Consider the following 22,856-nt stretch of genomic DNA (forward strand, 5'->3'; position numbering starts at 1 on the left):
AAAGGATTTATGTCAAGGAGCCGTCAGTAACCTTCCCTGCCAGCTTAGGAGTTGGGGTAGGTTGCTTTCTGAGACTGAGTGGCAAGCTTCTCTTCTCTATGGCATATTATGTTTCTCTGTTCTTTTTCTTCAGGTATATATCTCTCAGTGAACAAGGTTGTAGTGCTTATATACACCTGAAGTTACTATGTTATAAAGTTGACATGTTGATTTTTTCAGGTTTGAAATGTCTTTCATCTTTGTCTCTCTCTCTATGCTTAAAAATAACCCACTAATTTTTTAATTACTAGCCCCTTATAATTCCCTTAGATTAGAATTTTTATAGATACTCTGTCTCTATCTTCCCCTTGAATAGGAATAATAAAAATGGCTAACAAAAGTAATAAACGATTTTGGTATGGACATACTAAGGTCTCTTTATTTAATTTGTACATTTATACAGGTCAGCCATTCTATTTCAATACTTTACTTACACAAATCTGTTGTCATTGTTTAGCTATACAAAGGACTGTGAAAACTATTTTAGGTTTTACAAACATGAATAGGCCTTTCTTCTTGAGCTCAGTTTAGTCATAATTCATAAATATTTAAGTAGTTTAGAAAGAGACAATATGAATAATATTTTTAAAACTACATTAAAGAACTGATGGAAAATTGTACATATCATTACTAAACTATGAGTTCCATGAGAAATAGGGAAGAATAGTGTTTATAGCATATTCTCAACTGATACTTTTGAGAAAATATTTATGTTGATAAATTTTAAGCATTACTATTTATACAGCATTCTGAACACCATACAATATAACAAATACTTTAAAAATCATCTTTATTTTAGGAAGCTTACAACCTATTTAAGAATTCCATTTTATTGTCATTAATAATAGTGAAGCTGCTACTTATTGATGCTTATGATGTGTCAGAATTGTGTTCAGCACTTTTCATAGATCATCTCACTTGGTTACCACAATATTATACAAATGAAGAACTTGAGGATTATTTGTAAGTGGCAGATCTAGGATGTGAACCTGAGCCTTCCAATATCAAAGTGGACCTGAATTTTCTATTATTACTGCAATAAAGTATATACTGCTGATACTACTACTTACATTGTTCTGTAGGATTGATGTTTGTCTCTTTTATTATATATCTTTGTAAATTTTTACATTTACAAAGATTTTAGGTTATATACTTCTTGAATGATAAAAACATTTTATCATTTTATATTAGCTATGAACATAGCGGGTGCTTAATTTCATGCTCTTGATCTTTGTGCAGTCCTCAATCATTTGCCATGCATTTCCTCTGCAAACACTAAATGTAGACACATACAGTGTGCAAATGTCAGAGCAGGTTGATGAAGCAGTTTGCCTCTGATGGTTTCTATTGATGGTCTATAATACAGCCCTCTGAACATTTCTTGTACCTCCTTGACCTAAGTGAATATTACATCTTTCCAAAGGACCCTCCTTGCCTACGTCTCAAATGGACTCAGTTTATTCTTTCCAACTCCACCTTCATTAGGTCTGGATGTGAGTGATGGCTCAGTGGTAAAGAAACTACCTGCAATGCAGGAGACACAAGTTTGATCCCTGGATCGGGAAGATCCTCTGGAGGAGGGCATGGCAACCTACTCCAGTATTCTTGCCTGGAGAATCCCATGGACAGAGGAGCCTGGCAGGCTATAGTCCATGGGGTTGGAAGGAGTTGGACATGACTGAAGCGACATAGCACACCTATGCAAACATCTTTACTTGTCTGGTAAAAATCTCTGATCCTTTGAGACATGTCATGTAACCATTCTTACTCTCTGCTGTTAATTTCACATCTTCCCTACTATCCCTATATCCTGCCCTCCATGCTGCTCCTTCCCCTGCTCTAGTTTTCAGCAAAGGACCCTGCTTTAAGATATTAGGTGTCAGGGAGAAGGGAAACAAGAGGGGCAGAGAGATGTAATGGGGAAAGAAAAACAAACCCTTGGTGCTCCTCTGTTCCTCCTATCTACTCGGCATCTCCTTTCTGTTTTTTTATCTAAACTGTAAACCAGTGGGTTGGTCAAATGCTGGTAGACCTCTGTGCCTGCCTGATAATTTGATAGAGGTCAAGAAGCATTATTCAAGGCTTCTGATTACTATTTACATGCTTTTTGTTGTTGTTGTTCAGTCACCCAGCCATGCCCGACTCTTTGCGACCCCATGCATGCCAGGCCTCCCTGTCCCTCACCATCTCCTGGAGTTTGCCCAAGTTCATGTTCATTGCCTCGGTGATGCCATCCAGCTATCTCACCCTCTGACACCCTCTCCTCCTTCTGCCCTCAATGTTTCCCAGCATCAGGGACTTTTCCAATGAGTTGTCTGTTTGCATCAGGTCACCAAAATACCGGAGCTTCAGCTTCAGCATCAGTCCTTCCAAATGAATATTCAGGGTTGATCTCCCTTAAGATTGACTGGTTTGAGCTCCTTGCTGTCCGGGGGACTTTCAGGAGTCTTTTCCAGCACCACAGTTCGAAGGCATCAATTCTTTGGTGTTCTGCCCTCTTTACGGCCTAGCACTCACAACTGTACATGACCAGTGGGAAGATCATAGCCTCGACTATACAGACCTTTGTTGGCAGAGTAATGTCTCTGCTTTTCAACACTGTCTAGGTTTGTCATCGCTTTCCTGCCAAAAAGCAATCATCTTCTGATTTCATGGCTACAGTCACCATTTGCAGTGATTTTGGAGTCCAAGAAGAGGAAATCTGTCACTACTTCCACCTTTTCCCCTTCCATTTGCCTTGCAGTAATGGGGCCGGATGCTATTATCTTAGTTTTTTTTTTTTTTAATATTTAGTCTTAAGCCGGCTCTTTCACTCTCCTCATCAAGAGGCTCTTTAGTTCCTCTTCATTTTCTGCCATTAGAGAGGTATCATCCGTATATCTGAGGTTGTTGATGTTTCTCCCGCCTATCTTAATTCCGGCTTGTAACTCATCCAGCCCAGCACTTCTCTTGATGTGCTCAGCATATAGGTTAAACAAACAGGGTGACGGCAGACAGCCCTGTCATACTCCTTTCTTGATCTTGAACCCATCAGTTGCTCCATACAAGGTTCTAACTGTTGCTTCTTGACCCACATACAGGTTTCTCAGGAGACAGATAAGATGGTCTGGTATTCCCTTCTCTCTAAGAGATTTCCACAGTTTGTCATGATCCACACAGTCAAAGGCTTTAGCGTAGTTGATGAAACAGAGATAATGTTTTTCTGAAATTCCCTTGCTTTCTCTATGATCCAGCGAATATTGGCAATTTGATCTCTAGTTCCCCTTCCTTTTTTAAACCCAGCTTGGACATCTGGAAGTTCTTGGTTTGCATAATGCTGAAGCCTAGCATGCAAGACTTTAAGCACGACCTTACTAGCATGGGATGTAAGTGCAGTTGTCTGATGGTTAGCACATTCTTTGGTACTACCTTTCTTGGGAATTGGGATGAGGATTGACCTCTTCCAGTCCTGTAGTCACTGCTAGGTCTTCCAGATTTGCTGACATAATGAATGCAAAACCTTGATTTACACACTTAAGACTCCCAAATATGTATCTCTCCTAGCCCTCTATCTTGCCCATGTTTGCTGTAAGAATCCAATTATCTGCCTGCCTATTCAGCATTCCCAATGGATGTCTCATAAGTTTGAGTTCAAATTTATACTTATTCCCTCATAAACTTGATCTTCTTCCAAAGTAATCTGTCATCTTTTCAATCTATCCAAAGCTGGAAATCTAGGAGTTACTTTTGCCATTTTCCTTAGCCTGTAGCACTCATCCTCTTTACCACCAGCACCCTTGTCTAAGCTGATCCAAGTTTTTCTTGGTATAACATTATCTCTGCATCTACTTTGTCCTTTTCCTATCCATTGGTCACACTATAGTCACAGTGCTCTATTCACAGTGGAAATCTGATCATGTTACTCTTGACCCCTGACTCACTTAAATGAAACCCTTAGTTTCCCATCACTTTTAGCAAAATATCAAAGACTGGGTAAGAATGACTTCAAATAATCAGCAGAAGTAATTATAATTGCTACGAAACTCTCAAGAAACTTTATGTATTGTCTTCATTTCCAGATTCTAAAGCTATTTTTGAAATCAGTTGGAATATTTGTTCCTATTGCATATTCATTCATTCAGCAGATATTTACTGAGTGTTTGCCATACTACGGATATTTAGATATTACATGGAAATCCATTTAAAACAACAACAAATACAGTCTTTTGGTAAAATGTATGGTCATTTTTAATGACTTGTTTGAAAAGGCTGCTGAATGGGACAAAGACAAATATAGTGGTTAAGACTGGGACCTTTGGAATAAGACCTGGGTTTGATTTCTGATTCTGCACATATTAGCCTTGTGATCTTGGACAGGTTACTGAAGCTCCGTAAGCCTCAGTTTCCTTGTGTTTAAAATGATGATAATTACAAGAAACACATGTTTGTTGTCAGCGTTAAGTAAAGTAGCATGTGAAACTCTTTAGCTTACTGCCTGATACATAGTAAGCCTTCAATAAAGGGTAGCTATTATTCATTCTTTAAATATTTATTGAGTGTCTCTAATGTGCCAGGTTTCAGGCACTGGGGATACAGCAATGAACAAAACTGATAAAGTCTAAGATGACAGTTTGATATTAAATGTTAGGACTAATATAAAAAGTAGGAAGAAGAAATATAAATACTTGGATCCAGTATAGAAATCAACTTATAACAACATAGTCCGAAGAGTGGCCTGCTTAGAGAGTAGAATAATCCCCATCTACAAAGATATTCCACAGTTTGTTGTGATCCACACAGTCAAAGGCTTTGGCATAGTCAATAAAGCAGAAGTAGATGTTTTTCTGGAATTCTCTCGCTTTTTCGATGATTCAGCAGATGTTGGCAATTTGATCTCTGGTTCCTCTGCTTTTTCTAAATCCAGCTTGAACATCTGGAAGTTCACAGTTCACGTACTGTTGAAACCTGGCTTGGAGAATTTTGAGCATTACTTTGCTAGTGTGTGAGATGAATGCGATTGTGCCGTAGTTTGAGCATTCTTTGGCATTGCTTTTCTTTTGGATTGGAATGAAAACTGACATTTTCCAGTCCTGTGGCCAATGCTGACATAATGACATAAAAAAAGCTTATTTTCCAAATTTGCTGGCATATTGAGTGCAGCACTTTCACAGCATCATCTTTTAGGATTTGAAATAGCTCAACTGGAATTCAATCACCTGCAGTAGCTTTGTTCGTAGTGATGCATCTTAAGGCCCACTTGACTTTGCATTCCAGGATGTCTGGCTCTAGGTGAGTGATCATTCCATTGTGATTATTTGGGTTGTGAAGATCTTTTTTATATAGTTCTTCTGTGTATTCTTGCCACCTCTTCTTAATATCTTCTGCTTCTGTTAGGTCCATACCGTTTCTGTCCTTTATTGTGCCCATCTCTGCATGAAATTTTCCCTTGGTAACTCTAATTTTCTTGAAGAGATCTCTAGTCTTTCCCATTCTGTTGTTTTCCTCTATTTCTTTGCATTGATCACTGAGGAAGACTTTCTTGTCTCTCCTTGCTACTGTTTGGACCTCTGCATTCAAATGGGTGTATCTTTCCTTTTCTCCTTTACCTTTTGCTTCTCTTCTTTTCACAGCTATTTTTAAGGCCTCCTCAGACAACCATTTTGCGTTTTTGCACTTCTTTTTCTTGGGGATGGTCTTGATCCCTGCCTTCTATACAATGTCACGAACCTCCTGAGAAATCTATATGCAGGTCAGGAAGCAACAGTTAAAACTGGACATGGAATAATAGATTGGTTCCTAATCGGGAAAGGAGTACATCAAGGCTGTATATTGTCACCCTGCTTATTTAACTTATATGCAGAGTACATCATGAGAAATGCTGGGCTGGATGAAGCACAAGCTGGAATCAAGATTCCTGGGAGAAATATCAATAACCTCAGATATGTAGATGACACCACACTTATGGAAGAAAGCGAAGAAGAACTAAAGAGCCTCTTGATGAAAGTGAAAGAGGAGAGTGAAAAAGTTGTCTTAAAACTCAACATTCAGAAAAGTAAGATCATGGCATCTGGTCTCATCACTTCACACAAATAGACAGGGAAGCAATAGAAACAGTGAGAGACTTTATTTTCTTGGGCTCCAAAATCACTGCAGATGGTGACTGTAGCCATGAAATTAAAAGACACTTGCTCCTTGGAAGAAAAGCTATGACCAACATAGACAGCATATTAAAAAGCAGAGACAAAAAAAATAAAAATTAAAATTAAAAAATAAAAAGCAGAGACATTGCCGACAAAGGTCCATCTAGTCAAAGGTATGATTTTTCCAGTAGTCATGTATGAATGTGAGAGTTGGACTATAAACAAAGCTGAGCACTGAAGAATTGATAGCTTTGAACTGTGGTGTTGGATGAGACTCTTTAGAGTCCCTTGGACTAAAAGGAGATCCAACCAGTGCATCCTAAAGGAAATAAGTCCTGAATATTCATTGGAAGGACTGATGCTGAAGCTGAAACTCCAATATTTTGGCCACATGATGCCAAGAACTGACTCATTTGAAAAGCCCTTGATGCTGGGAAAGATTGAAGGCGGGAGGAGAAAGGGACGACAGAGGATGAGATGGTTGGATGGCATCACTGAGTCAATGGACATGAGTTTGAGTAAACTCTGGGAGTTGGTGATGGACAGGGAAGCCTGGTGTGCTGCAGTCCATGGGGTTGCAAATAGTCGGACACGACTGAGCGACTGAACTGAACTGAACTAAACAAAGATATTCAAACACAGGATGAATGATAAAATTATGTGATTGACTAACAATAGACTTTTTGCTTGCTTGCCTATATAGATGGTGACTTTTTATAAAAGATCTTACTGTTTTCACTGCCATGGTGCAAGTTCAGTCCTTACAAGCAACACATGGTTGGGGGAAAAAGAAAGCTTATGTGGTTTTTTTTGGCCACATGTATTTCCCTCTTCCTCTGGAAGTGAGTAAATAATAGGTCTCATAAACTAGGACTTATAGGATTGGTTTATATTATCAAATAGTAGTTTGAGTCTTTCTTGAAGAATTTGTGTGTTGCGTATATCCCAGGAAGTCTGGCTCATTTAAAAGGGCTTCCTAGTTGCCTCAGTAGTAAAGAATCTACCTGCAATGCAGGAGACGTGGATTTGACCCCTAGGTCAGGAAGATTCCCTGGAGAAGGTAATGGCAACCCACTCCAGTATTCTTGCCTGGAGAATCCCATGGACAGAGGAGCCTAGTGGGCTGCAGTCCATGGGGTCACAAAAGAGTCAGACACGACCTAACGGCTAAGCAACAACAAGCCCACATTTGGTTTCTGTGTAGACTAGAGCTATACTGGAGGACAGATTTTTGTATGTGTTGGGGGGAAAGTGGGTGATTATTAAGCTGTCTAACAATTTGGATTTGTTGAGTTTTAATTACTTTTATCTTTTCAGTTCACGAGGGCCAGCAGGGACTGGGATACACAGGCATGAAGTTCAGGAGAGGTCCTGGACATTGAGGGGAAGTCCCTGAGGAAATTGTCAGCCCTTTGGAGTAGTTGCAGCCACAAATATGGCTAGGATTACCTACTAGAATTTAAAGAAGGAAAAAGAAAAAAAGGCAGATTTCTCCTGAATTCAGCATTTAATGGTCTGGTTGAAGAGGAGGATTCAGCAAAAGAGATCAGGAAGGGCCAAAGAAGATGAAATTTAAAAGCTACTTACTATGGAAAGTTTCAAATATATAGAAAAGTAAGAGAACAGTATAATGAATATTCATGTACCCATCATTCAGCTTCAATAGTTAGGGATTTGTGAGTAATCTCTACCCACACTCTACCCCTCCCCACCATTTTCTAAAAGCAGATCCCAGTCATCATATTATATTATCTATGAATATTTCAGTATGTATCTTAAAGGTTTTTTTTTAATCCAGCCATAATATTATGATCACACCTTTAAAATTAATAATAATTCTATTCAGTGTTCTTATTTCTCTGATGTCTCATAAATGTTTTGTTTTGCTTTATGTTGTTTGATGCAGTATCCAGAAAAGATACATGCATTATGATTGGTTGATGCACTCTTAAGTTTCTTTAAACCTATAGGTTCTTCTGTTTGTTTTTTGTATTTTATTTGGGCTTAGAGAACTTCCTATAGTCTAGACTTTGTTGATTGCATCTTTGTGGTGTCACTTAACATGTTCCCCTGCCCCTGAATTTGCTGTGAATTGGTATTGAATGTAGAAACTTGATGACATATGTGCCTGCACGCTCAATCGTGTCCAACTCTTTGCGACCCCATGGACTGTAGCCCACCAGGCTCATCTGTCCATGGGATTCTCTGGGCAAGAATACTGGAGTGGGTTGCCATTTTCTCCTCCGTGGGATCTCCCCAGCCCAGGGATAGAACCTATGTCTCCTGGGGCTCCCGCAGCTCCTGCATTGGCAGGTGGATTCTTTACCACTATGCCACCTGGAAAGCCATAGAAACTTGATTAGGTTTAGATTTAAATTTTTCCTTCCTTTTGGTAAGGATCCATCAGAATTAGTATTATGTATGTCTGTAATAGCTGGTCATCTGTCTTTCTTGTGATGTTAGCCATTGACAGTTTTTGCTCTGATCCATTAATCAGTTATGGTGATATTCTAATTCTATCCTTCCAAAATTCTAAAATGATAGAATTTAAGTATTGGCTGATAAATATATTAGATTCCTTTTAGGATCCTTGGATTTCTGTATTTATTTACATACTTTAGAAGAAAACTTTTTTTTTTAATTGGCTACACTGATTCTTCATTGCTGCACTAGAACTTTTTCTAGTTGTGGAGTGCAGGGGCTACTCTCTAGCTGCGTTACGAGGGCTTCTCACTGCAGTGGCTTCTCTTGTTGCAGACCACAGGATCTAGAGTGTGGACTTCAGTAATTTTGGAATGTGGGCTCAAGAGTTGCAGCTCGTGGACTCTAGAGCACAGGCTCAGCAGTTATGGTGCACAGACTTAGCTGCCTTGTGGCATATGGGGTCTTCACAGAGCAAAGCTTGAACCCATGTCCCCTGCATTGACAGACGGATTTTTAACCACTGGACCTCTGGGGAAGCCTGGGAACAGTTTTACTTTGTTTATATGTGTTATTCTATTTGAGAAGCATCGTCTTTCTGCTTTGTGCTTCTATCATTTATATTTGAATTTGAAAATTGCCTGCAATTTACTAAGATGCAGCCCTTGAGGGCTGTAGATATGCAAGTTATCCATGTGCTGTTCCCCCTGGACATTTGGTGGTGGTCTGTTTTCAAAACCAAGTTAAGAGAGGTAGAAGCTAGAAACTCCATGTATGCATTTTGATCCTTTATGTAAGTATTAATAAAAATAGTTTCTTTTACTTATATCCCTTACATAAAGTAATTTTGCTTCATTCAAGTTATGCAAAAATTATACTTTGAAGTTATAACATCTTTTTATATAACTTCCTTCTATTTAAAATCAGAGAGGATACATGGATTTTTTCCAGCCCCATAATCTAATGTTAAAGTTGTTTCATTGCCAAATAACCATTTTAAAGCTAGAGACATACTGTTCCCATAACTCTTATATAATTTGGAGTAAAATCCCTCTTAAATGTGGTAGAGAAACATTTTTTACTCAGTGTGTGCTTTTAGAGAGCATTTAAAATAGCACATATCATTTGACTGTTTACCTTTAGCATTGTTTTTAGTCAGATAATTAATACATATTTTATAATGCTACTAATAACTATTATAATAGATAATACTTAGTATCTAGTATCTAAATGCAGGATTAGACATCATATTCTATACCTTCTACATAATTAAAAGTATTGATGTTCCATAACAAAGTATCTCTTTGGAATTTTTGGAAAGCCCCAATCCAGAATAGATGCTCATGTACTTCCTGCTTAGAACTCTTCCAGTTTTGTGCAATCAAGAATTCTTTCCCCTGTCCTGTACAATCATAAAGAAATAATGGGAAATGGAACTCTAAGATGCCAAAGAGGTGGTTCACTGGAGTCTCCACCCATCGTACCCCACTGGAATCAGAGCCTTAGGAATTTAGAGGGGGATAAAATGAGAGAGGCGTAGAAGAGTTAAGGCATCTTTACTTCTGTTTCTCCTCTTTTGAGCCTCTACAAATTGTTTTTTGCCTGCTCTGGTTTTCTGCTTTTGTTCCTCTATATTCTCCTACCTCTACATTTTTTTTTCTCTGTATCTTTTTTTTTCTCTCTGAAAGATTTAAAGTTACAGAGAAATAAGGAAACTTTGTGAGGAGTTTGTGGTGGGTAGCAAATATTGACCCTTGCATTTAGCAATATTATTTGGGCCAATATATTTTTATAAGAAATCATTGTACTAGACTTTGGCATTATCATTTGTATTATACATGACTTATATTCACAATTTTTCTTATTATCTTTAATATCTCTCATTTGTTATTCATCAGTTAATACACACGTAATATCTAAAATCCTTTTTAAAGTTACTATTTATGTCAAACCAAAGCATGTCAAGAACCAAACAGATTTTCCTACTAAGCAATCCCATGTTGAAAAAACTCTAGTTGTCTAAAAAAACAAGTTTATAATAGTTGGCTCTGATAAACTATGACCACCTATTTTGAAGTCATATGGCATATTAGAAAGCAAGACAACTTGAGAAATAATATACTCTGATTATTATGATGATCATTTCCCATACTTTGAAACATGGGAGCAATGAACAGTATATGTTGTGTGAAAATTGTATAAATCTTAAGTTGAATGATTCTTAATGCTTTTCTACTATATCCTTCTATTTCTCTGTATATTCATTCTATTAATATTTGAGAGTTTGATATTGAAACTCCAACAAAAAAATCTTTATTTATTTAAAAAACTAATTGTAATATATAATGGAGCTACATGTCACCTTGTTCTGTATTTTCCAAGCCTCCTGTAAATGTGTTGTCATATTTTCACAATTTAAAAAAATCCAGTGAGCAGTGTAGGAGAGCTATACTGTACTAGGTTGTTCCTGGCTCAAGTGATAAGAGTTATGCATAGGATGATGGGCTGAGTGCTGTCCAAAACCTACATGCAAAAACAGACCTGGAACTGCGGAATAATATTTTCATCTCCCTCTGTATTATCAATATATAGATTTTATGCCTTGGTGTTATACCTCTGATTTTAGTGATTAATTTAGTTCTTATCTGCTATTTAAATAAAATAGTACCTTAAAAATAACTTAGTTACATAGATAAATAGATATTGGTTGGATTATAAAATTTAAATGGCTTTTAATTTTTTGTAAGAATCAGATGGCAAAAGGCATTTTGTCAGACTTTTATCCTCAAATTTTATTTTCATAATATTAATATTTTTAATTTGCTATACTAAAAAAGTAAGGATATCAGTATTTAGTTGAATATTGAACAGAATAAATTCGTTACAGACTTATAAAATGGTCAGGATAGTTGAACCCTTACTTTGGGGAATTCACTTGAATTTTCTTATGATTTCAGTGAACTTTTCAATGAGCATTTACCATACATCTACTCAGTAATACTCACCAAAGAGAAATGAAACCCACACCGCCCTTTAATAAATGTATAGGTTAATTCAGGGAACAAATTCATAATAGTTACAATACACTGTGATCAGGACTATAATAATAGTATGTAGGGAATGTTCTGTAGCATGGAAAGATGTAATGATCATTTATTTCTACAAGGAGAGCTGGTCAGGGAGAATAGATCGTGTTTGGTCCGGACCCTGAAGTATAAATGGAAATTCACAAGATGGATTAGGTAGGGGCTATGACACACCTTTCACATTGAAGGATGAGTAGAGGGAAAAACAGACCGTTTGTCGCACCCTCTCACGCCAGAACTCCACTGCCCATAGAGGTCAACATATCAGTGATGATAATGTTTTATTCCTCATTATAGGGCCCTCGAATTGGCTGTAAAATACAAAACACATGTTGACACCGTTCTTGCTTACCGTCAAAAATTTTTGGAGACATTTGGTAAACAGGAAACTAATAAACGATACCTGCAGTATGCAGAAGGTGTAAGTATTACTCAGTATTTGGTAATAATTATATGCTTTACAAGTGTATGTTATTTGTCTCAATGGGACAAACTTGAGTAACTTTCCTACCATAATCTCTAAAAAGAACTGCTTCTTGTCTTTCGATGTTGAAGTTTTATTTTGACTATATAATTATATTACAGAATATTTTTCTGGACTCTTATAGCCATGTTTTACTTAACTCAAGTCTGTTCTTATAATTTCCGATTTGTGTTAAGGTTGTGTCCTAACTGGTATTTTTAGATAAACAACATAAAATGTGAGGATAAAGGCTTCTAACTCCTGAATTTTGTCTTCCACCAGCTGCCCTTTCTGTTCCAGGGGAAGTACATGAGCACAGAGGGCTAGAACTTGGATACTCTGTCACTTTGCAGATTCTGGGGACCCTGGTTGCACTTAAAGAGGTGCCTCACGTGGGTAGACTTCACTACCTAGAACCAAAGAAGGCTGACCCTTTGCCTCTTAAGTTCCTACCAGAACTTAAGGTTTTGTCAATTCAGTTAGAAAAAAAGCCATTCTAGTACATTTCAGCACACAAGGAAAGCCAGTCCTAGAACAGAAATGACTGTGGCCACCTGCCCAGATACTTCTAGATTCAAACGGCAGAAATAGAGCTCCCTTCTAGCCATGGGAGATCCAATTTGTAAGGCCAAGACAGGACTAACCTTTCTCCCAGTTCTGCAAACTAGTTGATTTCCTTATCCTTTTAGGCATTCATATATTCAAAATGTATTTATAAGTACTCAGTCTGGATTAGGTACCACACTAGGTGTGGAATCAGACATGGCTTCTGTCTTTATGGAGCTTATAGACCATGTAGGGCTTCCCTGGTGACTCAGATGGTAAAGAATCTGCCTGCAGTGGAGGAGACCCAGGTTTGATCCCTGGGTCGGGAAGATCCCCCTGGAGAAGGGAATGGCTGCCCACTCCAGTATTCTTGCCTGAGAATCCCTTGGACAGAGGAGCCTGGTGGGCTACAGTCCATGGGGTCCCAAAGAGTTGAACAGGACTGAGCGACCAACACTTTCACTTTCTTTCGTAGACCGTGTGGGAGTGTTTCTCCGGTGGGGATAGAATACAATGGAATGTTCTGCTTCATTGTGGGGATGGCTAAAATATATTAACCCATCCTCTTTGGAAGAGGAAAGAGGATGTAAACAGAGGCACCTACTAAAGATATTATCCATTTGCTGTATGTAGAATATTGAGTGTCATGAGTCACATTTTTGGACTTCAGAACAGTTTTCAGGGTAATGAAGACTTTGGAGCTATTCTTAGTTCTGCAATGTAACTTCGTCATCTGAATCCAGGATAGACACAGTTGTGGGTTTCTTGATAGAAAGGGACATATTTTATAGAAGCTTCACAATTTTTTTATTTGATTCAGAAATGAATTGTTTGGGCTCTTAGCCTTCTGTAAGAGCTCTGAGGGCTGTACTTTTTAATTCACAGACTATGACAGTAGCCACCACCACTGTGGTGTGAAACAGCCCAGAAAATCATTGGTCAGCTAATCTCTTTTGTCTCAGTTTTGAAAATATGACAGTATGTTGAAAATTAGCACCCACTTTAAATTTCCTTTACTATATAATTTTGAAGCAAATTAATAACGACTCTGTTTCCTCTTCATCATATTATTATCAATTTTTTTTTCACTGTGTTCACACTAGGTGCTTTTGAGAACATAGAAAATATAGTTTTTTACCTCAAGGTTATATTTCAGATTCTGAAAACTTAAAACTCTTATCCTCTTTTTCATTATATACATATTAAACTATAAATAACATGTAATACTTCAATCACAAGAGTAGCCGTAATGTTCAAAATGGGATAATCAGAACAACATGACTTTTCTTGGGTATTTTGTTTCCCTTTTTTGACTCCCCATGGCACCATGTTCTAGTTTCCGACTTGTCTTCATAAATGTAATTTGGAAGTTAACTTGAAATCATAAAGCAGTATTTTAAGATGAGAATAATCTTTGACTTAAAATTTCTTAACCAAAATTGTGATTATATAAACTTTTTATTTCAGAACTAAGAATTGAATAGAAAAACCTTGAGAAATTTATTCTAGATAGCTGGTGAATTCAAATGGCTTCACAATGCATAACATAAAAGTTTATAAGAAGTGAGGCTTGACATACATTCATATTTATGAGCCCTGAAATGTTATTTGGGCCTTTCTAGTTTAAAATGTGGAAATCTGAGATCTGTACAAGGTGTGCTGTCTTCTAAGAACTCCATTAGAGTCATTATACCTGGTCTACAAGCAAGTGTTTGTAAAATAATTCATTAGTTTGGCAAATAAAATCCACTTGAGGAATACATTCAGTTCACTGAATACATACTCTGTGCAGAAAGAAAAGTAGAAGATCCAGGAAATGTTTAAAGCATTATGCTAGGAGAAAGAAAAAAGGAGTGATAAATAGGAGAGAAAATAGTGAGAGATTAAGTGGTAGCTCATTTGCTGGATAATTAGTGATCTCTCATTCATTCAGTATTTATTTAGTACCTCCTGCAGACAGTGTATTCTTCTCGGTGGTTGGGATATAATAGTAAACCTGGCAGACACTGACTGTTTGAAATTTGTATTCAAATAGAGGTGATAAATAATTATATAGTTAATTGTTAATTTCATTTGTGATGATAGCCTTGAAGGTAGTGTGCGTAGTGCTATAAGACTTTATGAATGTGGAGCCTGACCTAGGATGGGGGTATCAGCAAAGATTTTTCAAAGGAAAGCAAGTGATGTTAGAGCTGAACTCTGAAGGATGGGTAGAAACCGATCAAGGGGAGAGGGTGTGGGGATGGACACATTCCAGGATAGGGGAGGCTCTTAAGTGGTTAAGAGTGATGAGCAAAGGGGAGGTTGACCTGAGAGTTTCATAGGGCACATTAGGTAAGTTGGATTCACCCTAAGATTAATGTAAAGATACTGAATGGAAGTGACATGGTCACTTTTCCATTTTAAAATCCCAATTCCTAAGTAGAAACGGAAACTTAGAATTTTTCACAAAGTTATTCTTTTTTTTCCCCATTTGGAAATTATATACTTAGCATTTGTTAGTTTTAATTTCTTTATTTTTTCCACAAAATTATCTTGAGTAGGGTTTTGTCAGTCAGTTAAAGGATATGATAATAAGAGCAAACGCATGGGATCTTGAAAGAATGGTGAAGGAGTGCAGAGGAGGGAGTGCCTTGGGTTCTGGGTGACTGGAATATTGATGGGACCAGACATAGAAGCATCTTAATACTGTGCTAACAGATTTCATAATGTAGGCAATGCAAAGACTTGAAGGTTTGTAATCAAGAGAATGACTTGAAAGATAGCTTCTTAGGTGGAAGATGGTTTGGAGGTGAGGGTGGTGACCAGGAGGCCAGTTACTATAATAGTTTCACCAGGAGATGGAAAGGGGTAGGATTAATGTAAGAAAAAAAATCAGAAAAATTAATAGAACATTGTGGTTAGAGGTAGGAGGAGAGCAGTGAGGTAAGTCAAGGCGTTTGAGAACAACTTCAGCATTCCTAGTGTGGGGGAGGGTGGAGGAACATGAGCATATACGAGTTGTGGACCTTTTTTAGTTTGAATACATGGAAATAGGCCATTTTTTGCATTAGAGTCCCTGTGGGATAGACCCTATCTAGGTGGAGATGTCTAGTGAGCAGTTGGAAATATCAATGTGAACATCGAAGGGTGTTGATAAAGGAAGAATAAGGGCTAGATAAATAAATCTATGATCATGGCAATTTAGGTATAGTTGAAGCTATGTGAGTTGATGAGATCTCTTAGGTAAAGTATGAAAAAGCTGTTTGGAACCCCAATGAATGCTAATAGTGAAGAGGGTACCAAGGAGAAGGATATAGAAGAAAAAGAAAAAAAGATTGAGAACATTTAGAAAGGAGAGCAGAAACCAGAAGGGAAGGATATACTGAGAGAGATTTTGAAGAGCTGGAATGGAATCAGCAAGGTCCAGGGGATGCTGCTACGTCAAGGCCTTTTTCTTCCTCTGTTAGGTGCTCTTCCCCAGATATACTCATGGAGTCACTCATTAGTCTTCAGATTTTCACATCAACCTCTCAGGGAGGCCTTCTCTGATCACTCTCTCTGAGGTTCAGCACTCATCCCCACAACTTCCCCCTCGGTACTGTCTCCCTCCCATGTTTCTGAAACTCTTACCACTATCATTTGTCTGTTTATCGCTCTATAAAGACAGTGATTTTTATCTTTTTATTCACTGCTAAATCCATGCACCTATAGCAATCCTTGGCATAGAGTGAACATTAAATATTCATTGAATGAGTAATTGAGTCATACAGAGAACGTATATAGGATGAGGAATTAAAACACTTAATGGTGGCGTTAGTGAAGTTTCTGAAGTGTAGTGGGAACACAATTATATCACAGTGGTCTGGGAAGAGGATGAAAGTCAGGAATGAAAAGAAGAATGAAGGTGGTAGCTTGTAGGGAGACAGAATAGAGAAGGAAGGATGAGAAGGAGCAGCCAGTGAAGAGGAGGAAACTGAAATACGTAGGTAATAATTGAAGGCCGATGTCCTAAAGGAGTCTGAGATGAGATCAGGGACTTGTGTGAGAGTCCTGGCCTGAGACAGAAGGGGAAGAGATAGGCGTGGGTACAGATGTACCTACTTTTGTGAAAGGAAGAGAATTAAGTGAATTCTGCCTAATGTCACTATATTCTCTCTAAAGCAGGAAGCTGATTTTCAGTTGAGAGTAAGAGAGGTGGGGCAGAGGATGGAGAGCCATTTGATAGGATTTTGAAATGACTTCTATGTGAATATAAAGAATTGACTGGTGCAGGACTAGAATAAGTGCCAAAGAGTATTAACACTCCCTGGGAGAGAGAAGGGTGTGTTTTCACGTACGGCACTTGACAGCTGTCACGAGTACATCCTCATCTGAAACCCACTAGTAAAAATACTATCCCAGAGACTAAATTATCAGGAGAACATTGTTCTAAAGCTGAACAGATGCCAGAGTGAAAGTGAAACATTTATTTTCAGTAGGACAGCTATCAACTGGCACCCTCATTTGTACTATAACAAGTAACTAATATAGATGTCATCAGTCTACTTGATATACTTCTGGTGAAGCCAAGCAACAGTTGTTTAGTTTATCATCAATATATGGTTTTATTGTGATTGATTCGAGAAACATGTGTAAGTCAATTTAAAGCTGGAAGAAGGACAAGGTATTCATCAAGTTTTGTCTTTCTCTTTGAAATGTTTTCTTAGACGAATGTTCTGCCATTTAAAAAATATCAGGTTCTGGCCAGATTGAAAAATGAGCCTTTCAAATAATCTAACATTTGCTGTGCCTTTCATTGAGTTGTCACTTGCATCTTAGCACAGACATTCATCTTCTATGAGTAAGAGGGATTCGTTTAATTCATCTATTTTATATATTATAGACAAATATTTGGAATGATTATCTTAATAAAGGTGACCAAAAATATCCACAAATTACTTCACAGAAATTAGAGAAAGGGTTTTGGCATAAAAAAGAACCAAATACTTAATTCTACCTCCTTCCAGCACAAAATAAAAGAGGCATGAAGTCTTGTGTTAAGGTTAAATTAGTCTCAGTTATTTAAGATAAATCTGTTCAAGCAGCACATATCACCACAACCTGCTTTAATACTGCTTATTCTACTCAGCTCCCCTACATGGAGGTAAAAACCTATTTTCTTTTGGTTCAGTCTTAGGAGTTTGGGTTTATTTCAAAGTAAATCAGAGTTAAGTTTAAGCTGGGACCCCATTTTTTTCCCATGTCTTGCCTGAGAGGACGCACATTTCTAAGTTAGTGATCTCCAGACTTAAAAAAGAAATCTGAATGCTTTTTCCTAAAGAACTTGTTTGTGGAACTCAGGGTAGAGTCCACTCCTAACACCAAGTCTGTTGCATTAGTGGAGGGAAGGGATATAGTGGAGGGCAGGTTTGGATCTTGGTGGGGATCAGTGGTTGACATGAAACAGATATAAATATTGTCACTTTACAGTTATTCTTTTTAGTTGTCTTTCAACCTTGTTCTCCTGCTATTTCATCTAATATCTTTTCATCATTGTCTTACCACCAAGTCTTCATATTATTTTAAGAGTTGTTGCAAAGGAGCCCCTTTGCAGAGTATGCCCTGGTGAAGCAAATGCTCCCCTATCTTTCTTCATAGCTAGGCTCCTGATGGAAATCTCAGTATAAGAGTGTTGAAGTGTTGACGCACTTGAAACATGGCCTGATGGCCAGGGCTCTGTCCATTTTCCCTCTCGTTGGAGGAGAGCAATCCACCTTACCTGCCTTCCCACCTCGTACCTGAAGCAGAATCCTAGGGTTCCATAGTTGAGATGTGCTTTTTATAAATAACTACAACTAGATTTTGGTCTTTTGCATCACAGTGAAGGTCTTTGCTTTTTATGGTAATAATTGTTCTACTAGGAATTATTTAACACTATGTCATTTGCAGGGGAGCATTGTTTCTTCTTAACTTTTCTTTCCCACCGTCTTTCTCTAATGTTTTGGAAGTCATACATTCTATGTTTGTTTACTCTTAGCTACTTTGGATTAAATAAAAAGGTCTTATACTATACATGCACGCTTCTTCTTTTCTTCTACCACAGCTCCAAATAGACTGGGAGAAAATCAAAGCCAAAATTGAGATGGAAATTACTAAAGAGCGAGAGCGGTCATCTGGCAGCCAGCCCACCAAGAGTACTGGTCTAAAGCACTAAATGTCATGATTACCTTTAAGAAGTCTTACCTTTTGAAACTAATTCTGATTAATCAAGGATAAGCATGTTTTCATTGCTAAAGAAAAAGGCAGAATCTCCAAGTATAAGCACTTGCTGTGTATTTAATACCAAAAGTACATCAGAAAGACTGAGCACAAAATAATTGATGTAATTTCATCTTTTATCTTTTTAGTCCAATAATTAACAAATATTCCTATATACTTATGATACATCCATGTCGTATTGCTTACATCCCAGTTTTCTGTCCATTATTTTATCCCTGAATCTTCAGTATGAACAAATATTAATGCTAATAATAAAACACTGGACTCTTTAAAATGTATGTTATCATTCATTTCTATTTGAGCTCTACATTGTAAAGTGCTCCAAAAGTTTATTTACACAACAAAAAAAATGAAGATTGATTTATGAAAATATATAATAATATGTATACTTGTATATGTTCATAGCAACATTATTCACAAAAGCAAAGTGGTGGGCAAAAAAAGATATACATCAGCAGATGAATGGATAAACAAAATGTGGTGTATACACAAAGTGGGGTATTATACAGCCTTTGAAAAGAATGAAATTCTGAACATGGATGAATCTTGAAAATACTGTGCTAAGTGAAAGAAGTCAGACACAACAGGTCAAATATTGTAGAATCCCACTTACATGAGGTATAAAAATAGACAAGTTCATTGAGACAGAAAGGAGAACAGTAGTTGCCAGGGACTGTTGGGAGGGAAAATTGAGGAGCTATTGTTTCATAAGTTCAGAATTCCTGTCTGGCTTGAATGAGTTCTGGAAAGTGATAGTCATGATGGTTGCCCAACATTATGAATGTATTTAATGCCAAAATGGTAAATTTTGTTATATCTATTTTATCATAACTATAGAAATATATCTAGAACAGGCAAGAAATACTTTTCTCATTCCTCTTCTGACTTGAGAATGTTTAGGCATTAGACTCTGGAGTCTGAATTTGTGAAAATCTCCTTGAATTATCAACCCATTTGACTAGCTTTCATTCAGTATGTCCCCAAATTATTATTACCACAAAAGCTTTTTAACATAGCACAAATAATCCTTAGAAATTCTTCCATGAAACCATTTTTGGAAATGGTACATTATAGAGTGGGCGTGTGCGTATACATGGGAAAGTGATGCCCTCTCTCACCCTCATTTTAATGAATATGTTTAGTTTTTTTTAATGAAAATGTTCCTGTCTTTTCAACATATTTCTTTTCCTTGCTGAAATGTTGTAATGTTCTGTTCATCCAGATGCTGGGTACAATGGTGTGTTCAATTTGTGAAATATGACTGAGTGGCTTACTTGTAAGTTATACATTTATTTTGTTTTCTTATATTACAATAAAAAGTTTAAAAAGAAAGCTGGTCAAAAGGGTAAATTTTATGTTATTTTACTATAATTTTAAAAGTCAAAAAATATAATGAAATATTTCTGCATTCTAACAACAATTCTCTGATAGCCAACTTGATGCCTTGACATTCAATTCAGTTGATAGTACCCAGAGAGTGTGCTCATTTGCTCAGTCGCATCTGAGTCTTCATAAGCCCATGGACTGTAGCCCACTAGGTTCTTCTGTCCATGGAATTTTCCAGACAAGAATACTGGAGTGGGTTGCCACTTCCTACTCCAGGGGATCTTCATGACCCAGGGATTGAACCCACATCTCTGTGTCTCCTGTACTGGTAGGCAGATTCTTTACCACTAGTGCCACCTGGTAAGCCCAGAGTTAGTGTAGGTCTCACAAATTAAAGGGCAAGATCCTCAGCTAGATTACTCTTCAGTTGCCAGTCCGCTAGTGGGGACCCTAGGATATTCATACCCCTCTGACTTGGCTGCAAACTTGAGGGATTCCTACCACCCCCCTTCAGGTTTGATAATTGACCAGAATGACTCACTGGACTCACTGAAAACATTTTCTATTACAATTTCACTATAAAAGATATAATGTAGGAACAGCCAAATGGAAGAGATGCATAGAGTGAGGCCTGGGAGGGAGGAGAGGTGTCAGGGGAAATGGAGACACAGAGCTTCCACACCGTCTCCTCATGGAACCCAGGCATGTCCATCATCCTCCCAGCACATCAGTATGTTCACCAACTAGGAAGCTCCCCTAGGTCTTGCTGTCCTGAATTTCGTATCAGAGTTTTATCATGTAGGCACAGTTGATTAAATCTGTGATTGAACTCAGTCTCTAGCCCCTTTCCTCTCTCTGGAGGTCAGGTGGTTAAAAGTTTTAGCCCTCTGATCATGTGTTTTTTCTGGTGACCAGCCCTTATCCTAATGCTCTCTAGTCATGCCCCTCCCCCAACACACACACACACATACACACACACACACACACACACACACACACACACATTCATTAGCATTAACAAAAATACTCCTTTCATTCAGGAAATTTCAAAGGTTTTGGAAGCTGTATACCAGTCCCCCTTCCCAAGCCTGGGTACATCCTTTATTACATCTTAGGCCACTCCCTGGTCTTTGATCATGGGATCTTTTATAGCAAAAGGGACCTGACAGCAACATTTGGAGGAATCAATGTGGGGTAAAGATAGGAAGCTATTAAACTCAATGTCCCAATACATTTGATTATCAACATTGGCATTATCTTTCCAATAACGCCAGTATTATAGCACATAACATTATGGTAGATGTAAACTGAAAAATAAGAGTCAAAGATACACATTTACTGGAGTCCCATCCAGTCAGCCTGATAGCCCCATCCATCATCATATTGTATGACAGGATGTCTCGGGGCTTCCATTTGATCTTGTCAGGAAACAGAAGTGGTGTCAGCAATAGATGACTTCATGCTGTCAGGCATTTGGTATAATTGGACTTGAGAGACAATATTATTTCTTGCTCTTAGCTTTCTTCCAAGCATTATCACTGGACTTCTCTCATTGCATAACTCATTCATTTACCCTTCGTTAAGTACTATTTCTCCTCTCTGTATCCAAACCTTTTCACCTTAGAAGGGACATTAGTTTTGGCCACTGTCCTGGTCTAGATCATAGGCAGCACTAGGAGTCTAGCAAGTGCCTCCCACTCTGTCCACTCTCATCCATGTAGGAAAGGGTTACATAGGTACAGAGTTAGTGGGCTATCTCTACCAAAAGGCAATGTAACTGTGTTCAATGTTAGCCCAAATACTGCCGCATGGAGTGAAAGCACAACCCACCCCATCAGGCCCTTAGGAACTCTGACATAAAGATTTTAAAACAGCTATGGTTTAGTGCCCAGGAATCATCCCTGCTTCCTGCAATACATTAGTAGTTGTAGTTTTGGTCCAGGGACCACTGCATCAAGTATGAAAGAGAAAGTTACCATATGATATCCCTGATAGCTCAGTTGGTAAAGAATTCACCCACAATGTGGGAGACCTGGGTTCAATTCCTGGGTCAGGAAGATCTGCTGGAGAAGGGATAGGCTACCCACTCCAGTATTCTTGGCTTCCCCAGTAGCTCAGCTGGTAAAGAATTCACCTGCAGTGTGGGAGACCTGGGTTCGATCCCTGGGTTGGGAAGATCCTCTGGAGAAGGGAAGGGCTACCCACTCCAGTATTCTGGCCTGGAGAATTCCATGGACAGTATAGTCCATCAGGTCACAGTCAGACATGACTGAGCTATGAACAAAGCTAGTGGAGGTGTTGAAATTCCAGTTGAGCTATTTCAAATCCTAAAAGATGATGCTGTGAAAGTGCTGCACTCAATATGCCAGCAAATTTGGAACTCAGCAGTGGTCACAGGACTGAAAAAGGTCAGTTTTCATTCCAGTCCCAAATTGGAATGAGCAATGGATTGGGATTGAGCAATGCCAAAGAATGCTCAGACTACCGCACAATTGCACTCATCTCACACACTAGCAAAGTAATGCTCAAAATTCTCCAAGCCAGGCTTCAACAATACATGAACCATGAACTTCCAGATGTTCAAGCTGGATTTAGAAAAGGCAGAGGAACCAGAGA

The 22,856-nt window shown here is 38.1% G+C and overlaps 1 protein-coding gene across 5 annotated transcripts in view; it reads left to right on the plus strand.

The window, feature by feature from the left end:
* The window catches only part of IFT80 (intraflagellar transport 80), a 114,475-nt gene extending 94,229 nt beyond the window's left edge, over positions 1-20,246 (plus strand). For 4 of the 5 annotated variants that reach the window (XM_043473879.1, XM_043473882.1, XM_043473880.1 and 1 more), the window contains 2 exons: positions 11,963-12,086; positions 18,739-20,246. In XM_043473879.1, coding sequence (XP_043329814.1) covers positions 11,963-12,086; positions 18,739-18,849 — 235 coding nt within the window. In that variant the 3' untranslated portion in view covers positions 18,850-20,246. The remainder of the gene's footprint in view (positions 1-11,962; positions 12,087-18,738) is intronic. The other variant, XM_043473883.1, reaches the window with a different exon arrangement.
* The last annotated feature ends 2,610 nt before the right edge of the window (positions 20,247-22,856 follow it).

Source organism: Cervus canadensis, chromosome 7 (genome assembly GCF_019320065.1).
Source record: "Cervus canadensis isolate Bull #8, Minnesota chromosome 7, ASM1932006v1, whole genome shotgun sequence".
NCBI classification, from domain to species: Eukaryota; Metazoa; Chordata; class Mammalia; order Artiodactyla; family Cervidae; genus Cervus; species Cervus canadensis.